Source organism: Salvelinus fontinalis, chromosome 36 (assembly GCF_029448725.1).
Source record: "Salvelinus fontinalis isolate EN_2023a chromosome 36, ASM2944872v1, whole genome shotgun sequence".
Taxonomy (NCBI): Eukaryota; Metazoa; Chordata; class Actinopteri; order Salmoniformes; family Salmonidae; genus Salvelinus; species Salvelinus fontinalis.
The window spans coordinates 6119207-6144701 of record NC_074700.1 but is presented as its reverse complement, the minus strand read 5'-3'; the positions used below and the strand labels follow the sequence as shown (position 1 = coordinate 6144701).

At 44.1% G+C, this 25495-nt stretch overlaps 1 protein-coding gene across 5 annotated transcripts in view; it reads left to right on the top strand.

Annotated features, from left to right (window-relative positions):
- Positions 1-25495, top strand: part of LOC129835082 (uncharacterized) — a 64589-nt gene that overhangs the window by 34372 nt on the left and 4722 nt on the right. For 3 of the 5 annotated variants that reach the window (XM_055900454.1, XM_055900453.1, XM_055900452.1), the window contains 10 exons: positions 9585-9848; positions 11801-16242; positions 16335-16401; positions 17144-17323; positions 17731-18276; positions 18868-20268; positions 21089-22129; positions 22997-23087; positions 24709-24875; positions 25028-25076. In XM_055900454.1, coding sequence (XP_055756429.1) covers positions 9585-9848; positions 11801-16242; positions 16335-16401; positions 17144-17323; positions 17731-18276; positions 18868-20268; positions 21089-22129; positions 22997-23087; positions 24709-24875; positions 25028-25076 — 8248 coding nt within the window. Of the gene's footprint in view, positions 1-710; positions 9174-9316; positions 9386-9584; positions 9849-11800; positions 16243-16334; positions 16402-17143; positions 17324-17730; positions 18277-18867; positions 22130-22996; positions 23088-24708; positions 24876-25027; positions 25077-25495 lie in introns of those variants that run through there. The other 2 variants (XM_055900450.1, XM_055900451.1) reach the window with 2 other exon arrangements.

The following is a 25495-nucleotide window of genomic DNA, read 5'->3' as shown; positions in this document are numbered from 1 at the left end:
TGTAAAATCCTTAGCAAAGCTTGTGCTTGTGCCCTTACAGTAGCACCTCTGACCGTGCTTGAGATGGGGAACCTTGCCTGTTTTTCACTGCGTTGTTGCTATGGAGATGCAATCTCCCCCCCTCCCTTGACCTCTGAACTCTGACCTTGATTTGTTTGTCCCTCAGAGCTGAGAGCATGAGCCCTCTCCTGCCCTTTAGCCCCCGAGCCACCTCTGTTCCGGGGCTCCAATATTTTGAGATGCCAAAACCGATTGCAAAATGTCAGGCAGAGGAGAGGTCAATCAGGGCACTCCCAGTTCCAACACCGCAGCAACCTCTCCCTTTTGCACCCATGCAAAGGCCAGGCTTACCTGAGCCCACAGTCACATCCATGAAGTCACTTGACAGAACGAGAAGTCACTTGAACAAGATGTCCATGCAGATAGGGACACCGTTAGCCAAACCAGAGCCTGAACAGATTGTGACAGTAACCAGTGGGCAGCAGAGGAGGATGGCCCCGCCCTCCCACCTCACTGAGTTGCAGACCACACGGTTGTACAGAGTGTCGCAGAGGGGTCTGCCAAAGGAGAAAGACCCAAAGAAAGAGCAGGGGCAGACACTGGTCCCTAAGAAAGATGCTCCTAAATATTCTCCCAAAACAACAAGAGTTTCAAGACGTTCAAAAGAACAAGGGGTAACCATGGATTGGGGGTAAGTGTGGCATGGTGCACAATCACTACATACCCCTGTTCCTCAATGTGTCAGTCATTCAACTAGTTCTAAAACATGTTAGCATGTCCTGAAGACATGTAGTACTAATGTACCTCATAGGTTTGCATTTCAATAAATATTAAGGGCTGGTCCCACTAGTTATTTAAACACAAGAACATGTTTTGTAGTTCCCAGTTGGCACCTTTCCTCTGACATATATCCTTGGTGTCCCTTGTCCCTTTAGAACTAAAAGTATGGCTGCCTCGCTGCCATCTTGTCCAAAAGTGTCCAGTTACCCTGGTTTCCCATCCACATTGATTAGGAACAGATATAAGGCCCGACCCGAAGAATGGCCCATTGATAAAAGTCCATTATGGGAGAAGCCAATGAAAGGAACACCAATTATCACCCCTGCCCCTGAAACATCGGATGAGGACCAGAAAGTAATGGAAAGTATGGCTGCCATGTTGCCAAGTTGTCCAAGGGTAGCCAGTGTTCCTGGGTTCCCCTCAGCACCACCACCCAAAACAGAAAGACCAGCACCACCATCCAAAACAGAAAGACCAGCATCACCACCCAAAACAGAAAGACCAGCATCACCACCCAAAACAGAAAGACCAGCATCACCACCCAAAACAGAAAGACCAGCATCACCACCCAAAATAGAAAGACCAGTATCACCATCCAAAACAGAAAGACCAGCATCACCACCCAAAATAGAAAGACCAGCATCACCACCCAAAACACAAATGGAACCAAGTATGGTGAATCTAGTGCCAACTTGCGTATCCAGTGCACCTGGTTTGGCCTCCTGGAAACCAAAGGAGACTGAAGGGGCTGAGGATGTAGGTTGGAGTGTGGATAAAAAGCTGAAATGGGAGAGACCACATGATGAGAAGACGGTTATTGAGCTTTCGTCGTCAATTGCTTTAGACCAAGTGTATGGAGACAAAGAAATGTTTAAACGTATGGTAGTGCTTGTCCCATTTTGTCCAAGTGAGAGTACTATTCCTGGTTTTCAATCTGTTCCAAGGCCCAAAGCTCAGGTTGTGCCAAGCATGGTTAACATAATGCCAACTTGCCCAAGGGTATCTAGAGTTCCTGGACTGCCAACCATAGACCCGACAAAGACCGTAGACTGGCAAGTAGATACAAAGGCTCTGTTTAATAAGTTACCTAAAGAAGTAGAATTATTGATGGTCCGTTTAGAGGATGTTGGCACAGTTTATAATGATAGTGAAAAGGTCAAGAAAATGGTGGATCTTAAACCATCCTGCCCCAAAACAGCCAGTATTCCTGGCTTCCCTTCTGAAACAATGCAAGAGCCTACCAAATTGCCCAATGTTGGGACAATAAAGCTTTCTGAATTTGAACTGAATATGGTTAACCTTCTGCCTACATGCCCTTTAATGGCCAGAGTTTCTGGTTCACCCTCTAAACTGCCAATTAAGTTAGATAATGTTGACTGGCATGCTAACAGTAGGCCTATTCTGGAGAGACCATTGAAGAACAGAGCACTTTCTGTAGTGCAGGAAATGCGACAAAAGGACAAAGAACTTACCAAAAATATGGTAGATATGTTACCATCTTGCCCGAATAAGGCCAGGATTCCAGGTTTACCCTCTGCACCTAGGCAGAAGCTAGTAGACACACCAAGTATGACCAGTCTTCTGTCTACATGCCCTAGACTTTCTACGGTTTCTGGTTTACCCTCCAAACAGCCAATCAGTTCTAGAGATGATGATTGGCTTGTGGACAGAGTTCCCCTGTGGGCAAAGCCATTAAAGGAACGAGAGGGGCTTATTCTACATATTTCCCAAGATCACGAAAAAACATTCAAAGATACTAAATTGATGGAAAACATGACAGCCATGTTACCATCTTGCCCAAATAAGGCTAGTGTGCCTGGCTTCCCTTCTGCACCAAGGCAAGTGTCGAATATGGTGAGTCTTCTTCCAACTTGTCCAAGGGTATCTATAGTTCCTGGATGGCCAGCTTTAAATCAGAAACCAAAACAGGCAGTAGTTTGGCCGGTAGATAAAGAGACATTGTTTGCAAATTTACCAAGAGAGCGGCCAGGATTATTATTGGATGTTAACACAGTCTATCATGATAGTGAAATTACCAGGAATATGTTTTCTATGACACCAGCCTGCCCTCGAATCACGAGCATTCATGGCATGACCTCTGCCCGAAGGAAAGAACCCCCATCCTGCCTCAAAGCAGCCAGTATTGCTGCACTCCCTTCTGAACCAAGGCAAGAGCCAAATATGGTTAATGTTCTGTCTACGTACCCTAGACTGTCTAGGGTTTCCGGTTTACCCTCAATCAGTTCTAGAGATGAAGATTGGCTTGTGGACAGAAAGCCACTGTGGGAAAAGCCATTGAGGAAAATGGATGTGATTATTCAACCAATTTCTTCAGCTCTTAGCATTGCATATAAAGAGAAAACGATGTTGAAATATATGGTAGCCATGTTACCATCGTGCCCAAGGAAGGCCAGTATTCCTGGCTTTCCTTCAAAACTGAAGCAGAGGTTAGGATCCCCAAGAACAATCATGAAGTATGATCTTCTTCCTACTTGCCCTAAACTTTCCAGAGTTTCTGGTTTACCCTCTAGACATCCAACTGAGTCAGAACCTGACTACTGGCATGCTATCAGACGGCCAATAATAGAAAAGCCATTGAGGAAAACAGTTGAGCTGATCCCTTCACTTTCTGAAGTACATGCAACGTCATATGAGCACAATGAACTTGTGGTTGCTCTCTTACCATTTTGCCCGGAAAAGGCTGGTGTAGCTGGTGTAGAATCTATACCAAGTCAAGAGTCAAATATCCTCAGTCTTCATCCTACTTTCCATAAACTTCCCAGAGTACCTGGTTTACCCTCTAGACTTCCAAACAATTCAGATGATATTGACTGGAAAGTGGACTGCAGTCCACTGTGGGAGAAGCCATTGAGGAAAAGAGAAGGACCTATTTTACAAGATCAGGAAATGGCATTCAAAGACACTGAAATTATGAAAGACATGGTAGCCATGTTGCCAACTTGCCCAAGGAAGGCTAGGATTCCTGGCTTCCCGTCTGCACCAAGGCAAGAGCCAAGTATGGTTAACATAATGCTAACTTGTTCAAGGGTATCTAAAGTTCCTGGATTGGCAACTATAGAACAGACACAAATAGTAGAATTACCAGTTTACAAAAAGTCACTGTCACCCAGAGAATGGCCTGATGAATCAATGTTCCATTTGGAGAATGTTGGCAGAGTCTATCATGATAGTGAAGTGGTCACAAACATGGCAGCTCTGAAACCATCCTGCCCAAACGCAGCCAGTATTCCTGGCATCGCCTCAGCATCAAGGCAAGAGCCAAGCATGGTTAACCTTCTGCCTACTTGCCCTAGATTGGCCAGAATTTCTGGTTTACCCTCCAAACAACCAACAATGTCTAGACATGAAAATTGGATTGTGGACAGAATGCCACTCTGGGAGAAGACATTGAGGGAATTGGATGTAACGATTCAACACATTTCTCCAGCTCATGATACATATATGGTAAAACATATGGTAGCTATGGTACCATCTTGCCCCAGGAAGGCCAGTATTCATGGCTTCCCTTCTGCACCAACGCAGGAGCCGAATATGGTTAACCTTCTGCCTACTTGCCCTAGACTGGCTAGAGTTCCTGGTTTACCCTCCAAACAGCCAAATAAGTCTGAAAATGTTGAGTGGCATGCTAACAGCAGGCCACTCTTGGAGAGACCATTGAGGGAAAGAACAGCATGTCTAATGCAGGAAATGCCACACAAGGACAATGAGCTTATGAAAAATATGGTGGCCATGTTACCATCTTGCCCAAGGAAGGCTAGTGTCCCTGGCTTTCCATCTGCACCAAGGCAAGAGCCAAGTATGGTTAACATAATGCCATATTGTCCAAGGGTATCTAGAGTTCCTGGATTGGCAGCTATCAAACAGACACAAACAGTAGAGTGGCCAGTTGATAAAGAGTCACTGTTGCCATCTAGAGAAAGGCCAGAAGAATCAATGTTCCATTTGGACGATATTGACACAGTCTATCATGATACGGAAATTGCGAAAAATATGGTAGCTTTGTCACCATCCTGCCCCTGGAAGGCCAGTACACCTGGCTTCCCCTCTGCTCCAAAGCAAGAGCCAAGTATGGTTAATCATCTGCCTACTTATCCTAGACTTTCCAGAGTTTTTGGTTTACCTTCTAGACATCTGCATACATCAGAAAATGATGATTGGCATGCTAACAGGCCACTTTTGGAGAGGTCATTGAAGAAAAGTACAGTTTACGTGCAGGAAATGCCACACAAGGATAAAGAACTTACACAAAAGATGGTAGATATGTTACCATCTTGCCCGAATAAGGCCAGGATTCCAGGCTTCCCCTCTGCACCGCAGTCGAAGCTAGAAGACACACCAAGTATGATCAGTCTTCTGACTACTTGCCCTAAACTTTCTAAGGTTTCTGGTTTACCCTCTATAGAGCGAATCAGGTCTAGAGATGAATATTGGCTTGTGGAGAGACTGCCACTCTGGGAGAAGCCGTTGAGGGAAAGGGGTGTGCCAATTCTAGACATTTCTCCAGCTCATGATAAAGACAAAGATCTGAAACATATGGTAGCTATGGTACCATCTTGCCCCAGGAAAACCAGTGTACCTGGCTTCCCTTCTGCACCAAAGCAGAGATCAGTAGAAACCCCAAGTATGGTGAATCTTGTGCCTACTTGCCCAAAGGTATCGACTGTTTCTGGATTGCCAGCTTTGGATCTGAATCAGGCACCAGATTGGCCAGTAGATAAAGAATATTTGAAGATGTCACCAAGAAAAAGGTCAGAATTATTGGATAATGTTGGCACAGTCTATAATGATAGTGAAATGGCTAGCACCATGCTTGCTCTTACACCATCCTGCCCAAGAGCAGCTAGTATTCCTGGCTTCCCCTCTGCACCAAGGCAAGAGCCAATTATGATGAACCTTCTGCCTACTTGTCCTAGACTTTCCAGAGTTTTTGGTTTACCTTCTAGACATCTGCATACGTCTGAAAATGTTGTCTGGCATGCTAACTGGATGACACTCTTGGAGAGGCCATTAAAGAAAATAACAGTTTCTTTGGTACAGGCAATACCACATGACAATAAAGATGTTACAAATAACATGATAGATATGTTAACATCTTGCCCGAAGAAGGCCAGGATTCCTGGTTTTCCCTCTGCACCACATCCCAAAGCTGAGGTAGATCTTAGTATGTTGAGTCTTGTTCCTGCTTGCCCTAAAGTTTCCAGTGTCCTGGGTTTCGCATCCATTGAAGGGCCTACAACATTAGAGTGGCTTGTTGACCCCAAGCCTATGTTTGAACACTTGCAAAAGAAGGAGGAGGAAGAAGACATTTTTCCAAAAGACCGATCAAAAGAAGACACTGAAAAAATGAAAGCAATGGTTGCTTTGGTGCCATGTTGCCCAGTAGCATCCTTGATTCCTGGTTTCCCTTCTGCACCACGCAAAAAGGCTGAGGAGACACCAAGTATGATGCATCTTGTTCCCTCCTGCCCTAAAACTTCTAGTCTCCCTGGTTTTCCATCCATTGAGGGGAATAGGGAAACAGGGTGGGTAGTTGATGAGAGGCCATTTTACAAGAGACCGCCAAAGGAGAGGAAAGTAATTTTTGACAGCTCAAAAGCAGACAAAGAGGAAATTAAAATCAACATTCCTTTGAGGCAATCATGCCCTCATGCTGCTCGGATCCCTGGCTTCCCATCTGCACCACAACCCAATATGTTGAGTCTTGTTCCCACGTTCCCTAAAGTTTCCAACCTACCGGGTCTCGCATCCACTGAGGGGGGTACAACATTAGAGTGGTTTGTAGACCCCGAGCCTATGTTTGACCACTTGCAGAAGAAGGAAGAAGTTTTTCCAAAAGACGGATCAAAGGAAGACATTGACAAAATGAAAGCAGTGGTTGCTTTGATGCCATCTTGTCCCAAAGCATCTGTGATTCCAGGCTTCCCCTCTGTACCTGGGAAGAAGTTTGCAGACACACCAAGCATGATCAGTCTTCTGCAGACTTGCCCTAAAGTTTCTAAAGTTTCTGGCTTACCTTCTAGACTTACTATCAATTCAGATAAAGATGGCTGGTGTGTTAACAAGAGGCCACTGTGGGAGAGGCCATTAAATAATAGAGACACACTAGCCCTTTGTCCAGTGCAAATATTATCATTCAAAGAGAGAGCGATGATTAAAATTATGGTGTCTATGTTACCACCTTGCCCAATAAAAGCCACCATTCCAGGCTTTCCCTCATCGTCACGGCACAAGTCGGATAGGGCTCATGTTAGGGTGATCCCAAGCATGGTATGTCTATGGCCTACCTGCCCGAAATATTCAAGGGCTTCAGGTTTCCCCTCAAGATGTCCATCCAAGGCAGGACATGATGGCTGGCATGTTGACAGGGAGACATTTTGGGTTAAATCATTGAGGAAAGGAGAGGGGCTTAATCTCCAGCTTTCTCCAGTTGAGGATATGTCATTCAGAGACAGAGAAATAATGACAAGTATGGTACCATCATGCCCAGCAAAAGCCACCCTTCCTGGCTTCCCATCGGCTCCACAAGCCAAAACCTCTCATGTTGAAGTAGAAAAAGATCCATGCATGACTTCCCTTTTCCCATCTTGTCCGGAAATGTCTAGTATCATTGGTTTTCCTTCAAGACAATTGATCATGTTGGATGATGGTTATGTAGAGGGCTGGCCGATGGTCAAAAGTGTAGTCTGGGAGAAATCACCAACGAGGGTTGCTAATACTCTGGAGACTCTGGATTGTTCTCCATTTGAGGGAGACTGTTGTTACAGAGACAAAGTCATGATAAAGGCAATGTTATCTCTTATACCATCATGTCCAATTTTTGCTTTGAATCCAGGTTTCCCATCTCTTCAGCTTTGTCCATCTGAGGAAATGTCATTTAGAGACGGAGAAATATTGACAAGTATTGTGCTGTCATGCCCAGCAAAAGCCACCCGTACTAACTTCCCATCGGGTCCGCAAACAAAAGATGCTCATGTCGAAGTAGAGAAAAAGCCATGCATGACTAATCTTTCCCCATCTTGCTCGGAAGTTTCTAGTATAATTGGTTTTCCTTCAAGACAGTCAGTCATGTCTGATCATGCTTATGTAGAGGGCTGGCCGACAGTCAAGAGTGTACTCTGGGAGACACCACCATTGAGGGTTGCTAATACTCTGGAGACTCTGGAATGCTCTCCATTCGAGGGAGACTGTTGTTACAGAGACCCACGCATGATAAAGGCAATGTTATCTCTTGTACCATCCTGTGCAAGTGTTGCTCTAAGTCCGGGCTTTCCATCTGTGCCACAGCTCATATTAGAGAAGCTTCCAAGTATGGTGAATATTGTGCTATCTTGCCCCAACATTTCTAATGTTATTGGGCTCCCATCCATAAAGATAGAACTAACAAAACAGGATCCAGTTATGGGTTGGCCAGCTGACCGAAAGCCATTGTTAGAGAAGCCAGTGAAGGCGAGACACTCGGTGACTGTACTTTCATCCCCAGTTATGAGTAGATTAAAAGATGACAAAGAGTTTGACAGACGTATGATGGCCCTGGAGCCAACATGTCCGGAAGAAGCCAAAATACCTGGTTTTCCCTCTGCCCCAAGACCCAAGACAGAGCAATACATCACTGCTACAGTTAAATCATCATGCTCCAATGTTGCCAAAGTCTCTGGCTTTCCCTCTTTACAACCAGAGAAAGTAGATATGGTTTTAGTAGAGAACTGGGCTGTGGAAGCTGGACCATTATGGCAGCAAACACAGAAAGAGATTCCAGCTATTGGAGTCAGTAGATCAGATGATGCCAAAGGAATGGCAGCTATGTTACTATCTTGCCCAAAAGAAGCTAGTATACCTGGCTTTCCATCAGCACCATTGCCTAAAGAAGAACAAGAGCCAAACATGCCCAGTCTTTTGTTAACTTGCCCAATGGTTACACATGTCCAAGGGATTCCATCCACAAAGATGCAAAATCAAGAGGATCCTCCAATTCATCAGTGTCCTGTGGAGGAGAGGCCATTTTGGGAAAAGTCACTGAAAGAGAAAACAGTGCAGTCACAGGCTCCCACTCATGATGAATTAGAGAAGGGAATGGTGTCTATTTTGCCATCTTGCCCAAGTGAGGCCGTTGACCCTGGCTTCCCATCGACACATTGTCAAACGCCTCTCTACAGTGATTCGTCTCTCAATCAACAGTCAAGTCGAGGTCAAAGGCCTGAATGGGCAGAGGAGATATATGACTGCAAGGAGGGCCACAAACCCACATTATTCAAAGCAGTGGTGAATGAGAACAAACATGAATTTAAACATGGCTCAGTTTTGGAGAGGCTCAAGGAAGAGGGGGTCATTCAGACCAGATATGAGGCGCAAGAAGTGGGCGTTCTAGAAAGAGGGTGAGTGAGTGGGAGTAGGAGAGCAGACTATTCTAAATCTGCATTATGGCACACTTTTATGAGACTTTAAAGCACATTTCTCTGCTTGTCCAGTTGCCTGTCAGATAGAGTATGAAACACTTGCATTTCAACTCTGTTTTCAGACACTTGCACTGCCGAATGTGGCACTCCATTCCTACAGACATGCCATTATTCTTGACTGTCAGAGAGAGGTGGGTTGTGTTGGTTTGCCGCAGGAGTGCAGCTGTTCTTGTTTGCCTGCTTACAATAATGCTTGTGCACCATCTCCTCCACATCTGACTGACACTACTGTGGTTTTTGCACTATTCTTGCAAGGTGCATGCCCTGTGCTTTTCACTGTGTAATTCTTCCCATTTATTTGGTCTCTCACTTCCTGTCACTCTCTTTCAGCCCTTCGTGTCAGTCTCCCATTCAAGGGGGACAGCCATTGCCGTATGGGATGGGAGCAACTGTTGACAATGAGCCAAAAGACATTTCACACAGCCAGATGGCGTGTGAGGTTGTGGCACTAGTAGAGTATCAAGTTGTCGAGGACTTGGACATGATATGTGAGGAAGAAGCGGTAGAGGAAGTCTTAGAGTCAGTCTCTGGAATAGAGCATTCTGGGAAGGAAGAGGTTACTGTGGCTAGGCAGGTGAAAGTTTATGAGATGAGGTAAGTGTGAAAGGGCCACAGCGCTCAACCTCACTACTTGCGAGCATGGTGCTGGTTAGTTGTGTTGATTTGCATGGTGTTGCATTCCTTTTGCTGTTTTTGGAGTTTGGATTTGACATAACTTAAACAGAGCATTAGCCAAATGCAGGAATGGTATGAAATCGTATTGTAAAATTTGTGCTTCTAGACTTAATTGAATTTGCCAATATTTTGCATTATCAGTTACAATTTTAATGAATATATATATATATATACTGAACAATAATATAAATGCAACATGTAAAGTGTTGGTCCCATGTTTCATGAGCTTAAATAACAGATCCCAGAAATGTTCCATACACACAAAAAAAAAAAAAATCTAAATTTGTTTACATCAATTAGTGTGCATTTATCCTTTGCCAAGGTAGTCCATCCACCTGACAGGTGTGGCATATCAAGAAGCTGATTAAACAGCCTGACACATTACACAGGTGCAACTTGTGCTGGGGAAAACAAAAGGCCACTCTAAAATGTGCCGTTTTGTCACACAACACAATGCCACAGATGTCTGAAGGTTTGAGGAAGTGTGAAATTGGTAAGCTGACTGGAGGCATGTCCACCAGAGCTGTTGCCAGAGAATGTAATGTTAATTTCTCTACCATATGCTGTCTCCAACGTAATTTTGGAGAATTTGTCAGTACGTCCAACTGGCTTCAGAACCGCAGACCATGTGTAACCATGCCAGCCCAGGACCTCCACATCCGGCTTCTTCACCTGCGGGATCATCTGAGTAAAGCCACCCGGACAGCTGATGAAACTGTGGGTTTGCACATCAAAATAATTTCTGCACAAATTGTCATAAACGGTCTCAGGAAAGCTCATCTGCGTGCTCATCATCCTCACCAGGGTCTTGACCTGACTGCAGTTCGGCATCGTAACCGACTTCAGTGGGCGAATGCTCACCTTCGATGGCCACTGGAAGTGTTCCCTTCACGGATTAATCCCAGTTTCAACTGTACTGGGCAGATGGCGCCGTGTGGGCGACCGGTTTGCTGATGTCAGAGTTGAGAATAGAGTGCCCCATGGTGGAGGTGGGGTTATGGTATGGGCAGGCATAAGCTACGGGAAACGAACACAATTGCATTTTATCTATGGCAATTTAAATGCACAGAGATACCGTGACGAGATCCTGAGGCCCATTGTTGCGCCATTCATCCGCCGCCATCACCTCATGTTTCAGCATTATTACACAAGGCCATGTCGCAAGGATCTGTACACAATTCCTGGAAGCTGGAAATGTCCTAGTTCTTCCATGGCCTGTATACTCACCAGACATGTCGCCCATTGAGCATGTTTGGGATGCTGTGGATTGACGAGTACGACAATGTTTTCTAGTTCGCATAGCCATTGAAGAGGAGTGGGACAACATTCCACAGGCCACAATCAACAGCCTGATCAACTCTATGTGAAGGAGATGTGTCGAGCTGCATTGGGCAAATGGTGGTCACACCAGAAACTGACTGGTTTTCTGATCCACGCCCCTACATTTTTTAAAGGTATCTATGACCAACAGATGCATATCTGTATTCCCAGTCATGTAAAATCCATAGATCAGGGCCTAATGAATTTATTTAAATTGACTGATTTCCTTATATGAACTGTAACTCTTGGAAATTGTTGCATGTTGTGTTTAGATTTTTGTTCAGTATACATTTTTGCAACCATGGTTTTGAAAAAACCTTTACATTTGATTGTGTGGTATTTATGCACCTAGATTGGCTTTAACTTGATTGAAATGTTTGCATTATTAATTGTAATTTTTGTGAATAGTCAGATCATGTTTGAGCATGAGTTTTGGTTTGTGTGTGATCGTTTTAGATGGTAATTTCCTATTGATTGCTTTGCTCTTAGTTGAAAACTCTGCTTTCATGGTTGTTATAGTCACCTCTGACCATGGTTTACCCTCTCCTCAGACCTCAAAATATGGCTTCATCATCCCCAAGAGTTGCCAGTGCACCAGGGTTTCCATCCACTCAAACGTCCTGTTCAGAGGCTCAATTGGAAGACTGCCCAGTGGACACGAGCATATTATGGGAGAAACCAACAAAGGACGGTCCACAGCTGGCCATGGATAGATCAAAAGAGGAGAGAGACATGGTGAGATTTATGGCAGATATGATCCCATCTTGCCCAAGAACTGCCAGCATTCCAGGCTTTCCGTCTATACATCTGTCCAAGGAAGTCAAGGTAGAGAGGGAACCTAACATGGCAGATATAATGCCATCCTGTCCAAGAGTGGCTGGCACACTCAGATTCCCTTCTCTTGAGAGTCAGGTAGAGGAGTGTACAATCAACACTGAGGCAATTTGCGAGAAGACAGTGAAGGGGAAAGAAGAGGTGACCATTAGGTCCAGTCCACATTTGGACAGATTACAAGAAGAGCTAATGAAACACATGGTGACTATGGAGCTATCGTGCCCTACCGCAGCAATTATTCCCGGCTTCCCCTCTGCACCACATCCCAAAGCTGAGGTAGATCTAAGAATGTTGAGTCTTGTGCCCGCTTGTCCTAAAGTTTCCAGTCTCCCGGGTTTTGCATCCACTGAGGGGGCTGCAACATTAGAGTGGCTTGTTGACCCCAAGCCTATGTTTGAGCACTTGGAGAAAAAGAAGAAGAAAGAAGAAGAAGAAAATGTTTTTCCAAAAGACCGATCAAAAGAAGACAGTGAAAAAATGAAAGCAATGGTTGCTTTGATTCCATGTTGCCCAGTAGCATCCCTGATTCCTGGTTTCCCCTCTGCACCACATCCAGAACCTGAAGTGGGGACAAGTAGTGTGAATCTTGTTCCCTCCTGCCCTAAAGCTTCTAGTCTCCCTGGTTTTCCATCCATTGAGAAGGATAGGGAAGCATTGTGGGTTGTTGATCAGAGCTCATTGTTTGAGATACCATTAAAGGATAGGAAAGTCATTATTGACAGCTTAAAGGTAGACAAAGAGGAAATTAAAACCAATGTTTCATTGAGGCATTCGTGTCCTGACGCTGCAAGGATCCCTGGCTTCCCATCTGCACCACAACCCAATATGTTGAGTCTTCCCACTTTCCCTGAAGTTTTCTGTCTCCCTGGTTTCACATCTACTGAGGGGATTACAACATTAGAGTGGCTTGTTGACCCCAAGCCTATGTTTGAGCACTTGCAGAGGAGGAAGAAAGAAGAAGTTTTTCCAAAAGACAAATTTAGGAAGGAAGATGGTTCAAAGGTTGCTTTGGTGCCATGTTGCCCAGAAGCATCCATGATTCCTGGCTTCCCCTCTGTACCGCAACCCCAAGAGGTCTATTTTGAGCCAACCATACTCAGCCTTTTTTCATTGTGTCCAAAAGTCTCCAGTATTGCAGGTTTCCCATCTCGTCAGCAAACTGACAGAAAAGATTGGCACACCGATCTGCCCGAGGATCATCAGCCATTATGGGAGAAGCAAATGAAGGTGAACCCAGTTGTGATAACGGAAAGATCAGAAATAGACAAAGCCAAGATGAAAGGAATAGTATCTCTGGTACCATCTTGTCCGAAAGTGGCTCGTACCCCTGGTTTACCATCTGTACCACAACCCAAAGAGGTATATTATGGACCAAGTATGATCAGTCTATCATGCCCAAAAGTCTCCAGTATTGCAGGTTTCCCATCCCATCAGCAAACTGACAGAAAAGATTGGCACACAGATCTGCCCGAGGATCATCAGCCATTATGGGAGAAGCAAATGAAGGTGAACCCAGTTTCGAGAATGGAAAGGTCAGAAAAAGACCAAGCCAAGACGAAAGGAATGTTGGCTCTGGTACCATCTTGTCCCAAAGTGGCTCGCACTCCTGGTTTCCCATCTGTACCACAACCCAAAGAGGTATATTATGGACCAAGTATGATCAGTCTATCATGTCCAAAAGTCTCCAGTATTGCAGGTTTCCCATCCCATCAGCAAACTGACAGAAAAGATTGGCACACAGATCTGCCCGAGGATCATCAGCCATTATGGGAGAAGCAAATGAAGGTGAACCCAGTTTTGAGAATGGAAAGGCCAGAAATAGACAAAGCCAAGATGAAAGGAATAGTATCTCTGGTACCATCTTGTCCGAAAGTGGCTCGTACCCCTGGTTTACCATCTGTACCACAACCCAAAGAGGTATATTATGGACCAAGTATGATCAGTCTATCATGTCCAAAAGTCTCCAGTATTGCAGGTTTCCCATCCCATCAGCAAACTGACAGAAAAGATTGGCACACAGATCTGCCCGAGGATCATCAGCCATTATGGGAGAAACAAATGAAGGTGAAGCCAGTTGTGATAACAGAAAGATCAGAAATAGAGAAAGCCAAGATGAAAGGAATAGTGGCTCTGGTTCCATCCTGTCCGAAAATGTCTCTGGTGCCTGGTTTCCCATCTGTACCACAACCCAAAGAGGTCTATTATGGGCCAAGTATGATCAGTCTATCATGTCCAAAAGTCTCCAGTATTGCAGGTTTCCCGTCCCATCAGCAAACTGACAGAAAAGATTGGCACACAGATCTGCCCAAGGATCATCAGCCATTATGGGAGAAGCAAATGAAGAAGAAGATGTTATTGATGGAAAAATCAGAAAAACACAAACAAGAAATGAAAGAAATGTTGGCTCTGGTACCATCCTGTCCGAAAGTGGCTCGTACCCCAGGTTTCCCATCTGTACCAAAACCCAAAGTAGTATATTATGGGCCAAGTATTGTCAACCTTCTTTCATTGTGTCCAAAAGTCTCCAGTATTGCAGGTTTCCCATCCCGTCAGCAAACTGACAAACATTATTGGCACACAGATCTGCCCGAGGATCATCAGCCATTATGGGAGAAGCAAATGAAGGTGAAGCCAGTTGTGATAACGGAAAGATCAGAAATAGACAAAGCCAAGATGAAAGGAATAGTATCTCTGGTACCATCTTGTCCGAAAGTGGCTCGTACCCCTGGTTTCCCATCTGTACCACAACCCAAAGATGTATATTATGGACCAAGTATGATCTGTCTTTCATGTCCAAAAGTCTCCAGTATTGCAGGTTTCCCGTCCAATCAGCAAACTGAAGGAAAAGATTGGCACACAGATCTGCCTGAGGATCATCAGCCATTATGGGAGAAGCAAATGAAGGTGAAGCCAGTTGTGATAACGGAAAGATCAGAAATAGACAAAGCCAAGATGAAAGGAATAGTATCTCTGGTACCATCTTGTCCGAAAGTGGCTCATACCCCTGGTTTCCCATCTGTACCACAACCCAAAGAGGTATATTATGGACCAAGTATGATCTGTCTTTCATGTCCAAAAGTCTCCAGTATTGCAGGTTTCCCATCCAATCAGCAAACTGAAGGAAAAGATTGGCACACAAATCCACCCAAGGAGCATCAACCATTATGGGAGAAGCAAATGAAGAAGCTGATTTTATTTATGGAAATATCAGAAAAAGACAAACAAGAAATGAAAGGAATGGTGGATCTGGTACCATCATGCCCTACCGCAGCAAGTATTCCTGGCTTCCCCTCTGCACCACATCCCAAAGCTGAGGTAGATCTAAGAATGTTGAGTCTTGTGCCTGCTTTCTCTAATGTTTCCAGCCTCCCTGGTTTTGCATCCACTGAGGGGGCTGCAACATTAGAGTGGCTAGTTGACCCCAAGCCTATGTTTGAGGTCTTGCAGAAGAAGAAGAAGAAAGAAGAAAACATTCTCCCAAAAGACGGATCAAAAGAAGACATTGACAAAACAAGAGCAATGGTTGCTTTGGTGCCATGTTGCACAGAAGCAGCCGGGATTCCTAGCTTCCCCTCTGCACCACAACCTAAGAAAGAAGTAAATAGTGTGGATTTCACACAACCGTGCCCCAAAATCTCCAGTCTACCAGGTTTGCCATCTACGGCCAAAGTCCAGACAGGAAATTGGCACGTTGAACAGAAGCCTCTGTTTGAGAAGACACTGAAAGATGAGACCATAATAATCCAAGATAGGTCAGCAGAAGACAAAGGAAATATGAAAAATATAGTGGCACGTGAGAGTCTCACTCCTCGGTTCCTGTCCTTACCACAACCTAAAGCAATGGAAGAACAAACCATGTCTGCTCTACACCCATCTTGTACAAATGAATCTACAGTAGCTGGATTACCTTCTAGACAGCCAATTGAATTAGCTCTGGCCCAGGGAGAAGAATCTGTGAGTTCTATGCAGCCATTGTATGAAAAACCATTGAAGGATGGGTCCAGGGATACCGCACTTTCCAAGCCTGACCTAGGCAGTGTAGTTGGAGATGAAGGCCTCAAAACTATGGTTGCACTGGCACCATCTTGCCCCGAGGCAGCAAACATTCCTGGTTTTCCATCTGTGCCCCCTCACAGTCCAGAGTCTGTAGAGGCACATGGTAAGACGTGTGTGGTTAAGCATGTAATATTCTAATTCCAGTGACTCACATTGCAAGTGGAAAGCAACATTCTTTTGCTTTTGGTTTTTAAGAGACAAGTATGCAGAAAAAGGAGAAAGAGGTGGCTGGAGAACCAGCAGAGTATGTTTTAGATAAGGGGTAAGTGTTTGAGCATATGACTCTCTGCATGGATTGCAGTGGTAGTGGTAGTGATATGTTATTGTTTGTCTTTATTTGGTCTGCCATGGCCACTGGAAAGCCAGATATTTGAGCTCTGGCAAATCTCTGAACTAACTGTCCAGTGAAAATCTCCCTTTGAGAAGTTAATATTCTGTTGACTCATACCCAAATAATGTTGTCGACTCATCTTATAATCATATTTGTGGCCAAAGCGTAAATGAGAGGGAAAAAAACCCACCGGTAACTTCTATCTCAAACAGACTGTTTCAAAAGTGCTTGCTATGAGCTGGCCAATCAGCGGTCTACTCGCATGAATATTTTCTATGACCGGTATACTCCCACACCATTCTGTTGTTGGGGTACGCCCACACCATTCCAACAGAGAAAAGCTGCTTTTTAACATACTTAATTATCATTTTTGGAAGGAAGACTATTTCACTCTTATTGTAAATCATTCTAGGTCATATTTCATAGAAATATGGAAACACTGAAAAGTTAGTTTGAAAGACTGCATGGCTTTTGGTCATTTTCAAGATGCTCTGCATCTGAGATGTGTTTTAGGTCTGGGAGCCTCTTACATGGCGATCAATAATTATGGATTGAAATTCTTACTGAATTTGTGACGGGTGAGTCATTGTGGTGCATGCCAACAACTGAGTGTTTCTGTGTGTGGTATGGATTCTGTGGGGATGTTCTTTTCAATGCTCACCTCTCATGTTAGTGTCCTCAGCAGCTCACAAATAGAGAAGTCCACACCTGAGCAGATCCAGAAGCCCTCAGCAGTGTCAGAACCAGAGCTAGTCTTGGGGTGGGAGGTGCTGGAGGCCGAGGGTTCTGTGGCAGAGAAGCCAAAGGAGGCCTCTGGCCTTCTACAGAATATTGTTGGTGTCTTCTCCAGAGGGTAAGTGGGAGATTGGTGTGAGGCAAAATGTGTCGCGTGTTTTCTTTTTAGAAAGTAGAAGCATTCTGACTCATGAGTCCACTTAAGGTCATTATATTCACCAGTATCACCGTCATGTTCACTAGAGTTGTTTAAATTTCTGTTTGCATGTGATGGCATTTTCTATTTTTGATCTTCATCGTGGATTGAAAAATCACCGTTTGGTCAAATTTAGACCTTCGAGCAACTTTCGTATGCGATTAATAAAATAACTGTCTTGATGATTTGAAGTTTGAACGATCTGTGTTCATTCGCCTTGATTTCTGAGAAGACTTGAGACTTTGTGTATGGTTGGCATGCTCCAAATGTCTATCACTCTTGTTTTAGGGTTCAATCCCTCACTTACTGTTAGTATCCCTCTCTCACAGTTATGAAACAGTAGCAGCCATTTTGGGTCCGTCTGGTTCACCTCCAACAGAAGATGTCGACAGTAGCGTTGTGGACCCAGAGGACAGTGCAGTCCCATCAGAGAGCTCCTCTGATCCTGTCCCAGATATATCTATCCTTGTTCAGGAAGCAGTGTCTGGAGAGGCACCGCATGTTGAGGGTGAAACCAAACCAACTGTGGAGCTCCCAACCACCGCTGAGCCATCCTTGTTGACTGTGGAAGACAAGCAACCCAACTCTCCATCGGCAGTGAGACAAGACAGTGAGGATGGGTTCGTTGGAGTCGAAGGCCCAAGCAGTATGAGAAAATGGCCGCCGTTGACGGAGGCTGACCTTACTGAGATCTCCAGAGGAGAGTTTGTGGTAACTGGGGAAGAAGAGGTTACCCTTGACTCATGGGCGCAAATAGGGGAGAAGTCAACATTCAAAGTGCAGGATTCTGGACAGATAACAGGTTATGTTGAAGTTTTTTCAGCAGGGTCACCTATCGAGACAGAATTATCACCTTCATTACACCTGGACAAGGGGTGAGTGTCATGGCAGCAAACCCGTCTCGGAACTATTTGCCTGCACGGCTTGAGAATCCAAATCCGTTTATTTGCAGTTATAACATTGTCTCTCGTTTGCATAATGTTTTGCTCAGCAATGCTTGCTACTCAGTGAACTGTGATGGACAAGTCTACAGTACAGAATGGATGGGTTTAAGCTGCTTCTTGATGCTTAAGGCACTTGTTTGTGGGTCCAGGTCATCAGTGTCTTTGCACTGTTTATGCTGCAATGTCAGACGTGTCACAAATATATGTGTGTGAGCGCATGTTTGTAATTTAAGCAAAGGAACATGGACGATTTGTATGAGTTATAAGTGGTCACTGTGTTGAGTTGTTCTCTTGTAACACTTCAGTGTCTCCTCAGTGGATTTGGGTAAGCAACTGTCTCTATTTAGTCATTTGCTAGCTTATGGAATGTGGCTTGTGTGAAAAATCATTGTTGAAAGGTTGTTTTTTTGGGATAATATAATTAAACAAAAAAACGTTGTTTAAAGTGAGAAGTTAGGCCTTCAATGGAATCTAATTCTATAGCAAGACCTGAGACATGACTGTATTGTTTTTTTCTTTAAGCCCCCAACACGCAAGCACAGAAGAAGCCACTGGCCCTACCTCACAACCTACTGCAGACAAGTTGCTGGTAGAGGGCAAGTCTGAAGAACATATAGTACCCATACCAGATAAACCCTCTGATGATCAGACTGTCACCCCAGTCACCTCAGTTGAAACACAATCAGAAGTTGCCCCCCCTCAGAGAAGCAGAAAGAAAAAGAGATCCCTTCCACAAGAGTCTCAACAAAAAGCCGATGGCCAAGGAAGTGTGGCTACCCAGGATGTCGCTGCACAGGTAACAACTAAACTGGTCGCTCCTCATCGTGGGAAGAAAAAAGAGGGAAGTCTTCCTCCAGAATCTCAACCGGAAGCTGATGATCAAGGGATTGTATTTAATGTGGTCCCTTCACAGCCTCTAAGGAGAAAAGACAGCCTCAGTCCGGGGCGCAAACAAAAATCTGAGAATGTATCTGCACAGAAGCCCATTGAAGTAGTCACTTCCTGCTGTCCGAAGAGAAAAGACAGTAGTCTTTTAACAGAACCTCTAAAGAAAGCTGATGGTCAGAAGGGTTTCACTGCCCAGGAAGCTCCTCAGGTGGTCCCATCACGGCCTGGTAGTAAAAGAGACCGTAGTCTTTCAACAGAGCCCCAACAGAAAGCTGATGCCCCTGTCCAGGCGCACACAGACGTGGTCCCTCCTTGCCGTACTAAGAAAAGAGACCGTAGTCTTCCAGCAGAGTCTCCACACCGACCTTTGAGGAGAAAGGAAAGCTTTACTAAAGACACATCAACACAGGCAACTAGCCTGGTCCCACCTCTGCGCCCAAGGAGAACCTCTAGAGCATCCAGTGCAGAACCTTCAGAGAAACTTGGCCAGGGAGCCACTGAACTGATTCTACCACAGCCAGCTCAGAAAGCCGATGAGCCAGAGAATCTGATTGCCCAGGCGGTCACCGAGCTGATTCCACCTCAGCGCACAAGGAAAGCATCTCTCTCTACCGAACATCAACAGAAAGCTGACGATTTAGAGAGCGCTACCGGTCAGGTCACAACTGTTCCCCTAACACCAGATCATGTACCGACAGAGTCGTACCCGGACTTTGGTGTGAGAGAGACTGCCCCCCTCCTGATCATCAGAAAAATAGCCCCGCCAAGGCGCAGCAAGAAAACAAATTCTCCCCCAGTGGAATCAGGCAAAGCAGAAGATGAGGCTGTGGCTGTAGAGGCCCTGAATGCTGCCAACCAGGGGTCTTCAGCACCATCCCAGATAGAGGATCTGACGATAGACTCGTTTGAAAATGTTGAGACCGAGATGCAGTCTCAGAACGCCACAGAAATGGCCACTGAGCCAATTGAAGATAAGCCACACTGTGAAGGGGTTGCCGTGAATTTGACCGTAATTTATAGGCCGCTCATTGACAAGTAAGTTCCCGTATTTCATATTGCAGTACACCTACTGTAATCTTAAAACAGTATCAAAGCAATTACTGTACAATGACATACCGTACAATACCGTAGAATTGACTGTATTATACCGTGAAAAAAGTCAATGCTACCGTGATCGAATGAATGAATGAATGGATCGATGGATGGAGGGATGAATGAAATTCATTGAGGGAATTAGGGCTTGTATTTCACATTATTTTACTGTAATTACATGGGATTGGTGCAAGCAGGTTGGCTGCTAGGTAATGTGTTTACATATCGCAACATATCAAATAAATATTTTGTGTTTTATATCACTTCCACTTCTAGAGGCCTTAACAAATGCTTCTTAACAGGATATGACTACAGGGCAAAACGGACCAAAAGGACATGGCAAAATGCTCAACCATTAAAGGTTTAAGACTTGCTGCCACTCCAGTCCTGTCCCCTATATATATTTTAATTTGATGGAGCACTAGTACCACATTCCAGTTCAATTGGTACAGCTCTCTCTAACAGGTGCAACAACTATAGCCTCTTACAAGACATGCCTGAAAATATGTTAATGAGCCAGAAACAACAATACCATGCACCCACTAGTGGTCAAAAGGTTTTTGGCGCTCCCAAAATACAGTACGGTACTGTATTCTGTGGAATGAAATTACAGTACCATTCAAAATACACCAATTATTTCCCCACCCACAACAATTTCCCACAATGCACCATCATTTACAGTATGCTGCAGTATAATGCTTCACAGCATTTTACTGTTGATAATACCCCAAATTAGCGCATAAATTACAGTTTTCCGTTACAGTGCAGCACAGAAGGTATCGACAGAGGACACTGCGCCAGAAGTAAAAACTGAGGACAAGCAGGAGTACTTACCAGTCCCAAAGCCTCGTGGGAAACGAGACCCGACTCCACCTGTCCATTTAGATGCTACCAGACCAAAGACCCGGCATGCCTCTAGTGGGGATGACAACGATTCTACCAGAGAGAGAGGACGTTCACATGCAGCCTCAGCCTCTGTGCTGGAACCACCTCGACGCAGCAAGAGGAGCAGTAGTCTTCCTCCCGTACCCCCTGGGTGCCAGCCTGCAGCATCTGGTGACGTGGTGGTTGCTCCTCTGCGTAGGAGGAGTAGACTAAACATAGAACAATCAAGCATGCCTGTTCCAGTTCCCCGCTCGAAAAAACGCCTCAGTTCCTCTTTCTCCGATGGAACTCCTTCAATGGACTCCTCATTCACTAGGCAGACAGATTCCCTTGAGGGCTTGTTGTCTCTCTCTCAGGAAGACAAACAAGTCGCCAGTCAGGAAGCCACAGAGGGTTCAATATCATTAACCTCAAGCATGGTCTCCGAAGGGAGCTTTGTCACAATTCTTCACTCAGAGGAGATATCACCAGAAGTTATTGTCTGCGAAAAGGGACTGGAGGAGAGTGGGGAGAGCTGGACCTTCACAGATACCGCTATGGTCACTGAGGCCTTCACAGACACTGTAAGCGAGGACATTGAGAGGGGTTCAGAGGCAGAGACTGTCTTTGAGAAAGGACTGGAGGAGAGCATGGAGAGCTTGACCTTCACAGATACTGCCATTGTCACTGAGTCCTTCACAGAAACCCCTAAGTTCTTCGCAGACACTGTTAGTGACGACATTGAGAGGGGTTCAGAGGCAGAAGTTCTTGACCAGACCTCTCCAACCACTGCTACACCAGCTGAGGACGACTGGTTACATGTTAAGGGAGCCAAAGAGACAGAGAAGATGGAGGTAGAGAGAAAATACACGGGGGTTGAAGAGGTGGACTTTGGCTTTGAGTCAGTAGACGTAGCTGACGGTGGCTTAGATAAAGAGAGGTACTGTATGTTATGTTGGACACGCATGGGCAAAAGAGTGGTTGCGTGACATGTTTACATTTTTGAGTGCATTTACATGTAGGGGAGAGTGGGGCAAGAGTGGGAGAGTGGGGTACAGCATCACTCCGTCAAGGGAAATAATGTATTATTTCTAACAAAGATATTTACATATATTTCAGGATGTTGTGTATCCCTGGAAATAATCAGAATTCATGTAAACATGACCGTTTTAAAAACATAGCTTGTCCAAAAAAGTGGTCATTTGGCACAACTTACTCCGGGTATGGGGTAAGTTGAGCCGTGGGACGGGGTAAGTTGAGCCGTGAGATGGGCTAAATCAAGCCGCCTACAAATGTATGTACTGAATTAAATATATATTTGCCCATACAGCTTCAAGGATGCACTTTCATACTAGGTTAAGGACCGCATATTGAAGCTTATAGAGACCCCCAACTGATCTTTAAAGATCTCCTTTGGTTTAGATACAAGCACCATAAAACCTCTAATGCAATAAATGAGTCTTAGTGAGAATCCTAACTTGCTTTGCACTTTTTCCCATGTGGTTTCTTCCTTCACGTACTCCATGAAATGATGACCTCTTCCTAAATCTTTGGTCAAGTGATTAGAAACAAGGGTGACTCAACTTACCCCTTTAGCTCAACTTACCACACTCTCCCCTAGTTGTTGATAGTTCTACTGCTACTATGCTTGCGTGAAAATTAACTGATTGAGAAAACGCCATATATTTCATCCATTGCCGTTGTTTTAAATGTGTTGCTACAAAACAGTTTAAACAAAAAAAATGCAGAGTATAACATTGTTGCTGCGTAGTCAAGTCATATTAAATCCCTGTCTTTCTCTTTTTAGGCAGCAGGAAGCAGCAGAGGAGCCAACAACACCTGAGCGCAGACCTGCAAACTCTCAGGAAATGGGTCAAGACAGTGCTGCTTCTCCAGAAGTACGCTATTTATAGTCGTATCAGTTGACCAATCCTCCACCATTCATTTTGTTTCGTCATTGACTTATGTTTACCCTTACCACCATCATATATGTTTACCCTTACCACCATCATAAATGTTTACCCTTACCACCATCATAAATGTTTACCCTTACCACCATCATAAATGTTTACCCTTACCACCATCATAAATGTTTACCCTTACCACCATCATAAATGTTTACCCTTACCACCATCATAAATGTAGACTCCTTACCACCATCATAAATGTGGACTCCTTACCACCATCATAAATGTGGACTCCTTACCACCATCATAAATGTGGACTCCTTACCACCATCATAAATGTTTACCCTTACCACCATCATAAATGTTTACCCTTACCACCATCATAAATGTGGACTCCTTACCACCATCATAAATGTTTACCCTTACCACCATCATAAATGTTTACCCTTACCACCATCATAAATGTTTACCCTTACCACCATCATAAATGTTTACCCTTACCACCATCATAAATGTTTACCCTTACCACCATCATAAATGTTTACCCTTACCACCATCATAAATGTTTACCCTTACCACCATCATAAATGTTTACCCTTACCACCATCATAAATGTTTACCCTTACCACCATCATAAATGTTTACCCTTACCACCATCATAAATGTTTACCCTTACCACCATCATATATGTTTACCCTTACCACCATCATATATGTTTACCCTTACCACCATCATAAATGTTTACCCTTACCACCATCATAAATGTTTACCCTTACCACCATCATAAATGTTTACCCTTACCACCATCATAAATGTTTACCCTTACCACCATCATAAATGTGGACTCCTTACCACCATCATAAATGTTTAACCTTACCACCATCATAAATGTTTACCCTTACCACCATCATAAATGTTTACCCTTACCACCATCATAAATGTTTACCCTTACCACCATCATAAATGTTTACCCTTACCACCATCATAAATGTTTACCCTTACCACCATCATATATGTTAACCCTTACCACCATCATATATGTTTACCCTTACCACCATCATATATGTTTACCCTTACCACCATCATATATGTTTACCCTTACCACCATCATAAATGTTTACCCTTACCACCATCATAAATGTTTATCCTTACCACCATCATATATGTTTACCCTTACCACCATCATATATGTTTACCCTTACCACCATCATATATGTTTACCCTTACCACCATCATAAATGTTTACCCTTACCACCATCATATATGTGGACTTCTTACCACCATCATATATGTGGACTTCTTACCACCATCATAAATGTTTACCCTTACCACAATCATATATGTGGACTTCTTACCACCATCATAAATGTTTACCCTTACCACCATCATAAATGTTGACTTCTTACCACCATCATAAATGTTGACTTCTTACCACCATCATAAATGTGGACTCCTTACCACCGTCATAACTGTCAATTTTGTCAATGACAAAACAACACTTTTTTTGTAGTTATTGCTGTGTGAAACCTGGTCATTTCTATACCATAAAATGAAGTGCCACCTAGATTTAACTCTGAATTGACCTTTTATATTTGATGTCGTGTTGTTTTAGGGTCTCATGGCCAGTCCTGGCCTGGTCACTTCCAGCCAGTCACTACTGGAGTGGTGTCAGGAAGCCACCAAAGAACATAAGGGGATCAAGATCACTAACTTCAGCACATCCTGGAGGAACGGCCTGGCCTTCTGTGCCCTTCTACACCACTTCCACCCAGACAGGATGTAGGTACCGACTGTGGAGAGCTTAGACATGAACATAAGCAGGCATTATGTCACGGTTTCTTTAACCTTTGAAAATGACATCATGATTTTTTTTTTGTTAACTTGTTTCTTGTTCTTGTGTATCGATTTTTTTTTCTCTCTTCGCTACTTAGAAACTTTGAGATGCTGGACCCTTATGACATCAAGCTCAACAACAAGAAGGTGATTTCCCACATGTTATTTCGGCGTGTGATCATCAGTCAGAGTATAATTTGCTAACCCATCATTTCCTAGGCCTAGAATGTTTAGCACCTTAACATTTTACCAGTGGTGGAGAAAGTACCCAAAAGTAAAGATACCTTCATAGAAAATGAGTCAAGTAAAAGGGAAAGTCACCCAGTAATATAGTACTTGAGTAAAAGTATTTGGTTTTAAATATAGTTACATTTTTGAGTGCGTTTACTGGAGGGGAGAGTGGGGTACGTTGAGACATTTTTTACATTCTGCATCACTCCGTCAAGGGAAATATAGTATTATTTCTAACAAAGATATTGACATATATTTCAGGATGTTCAGGATATATCCCTGGAAATAAGCAGAATTCATGTAAACATGACAGTCTAAGTTTCAAAAGTAAAAGT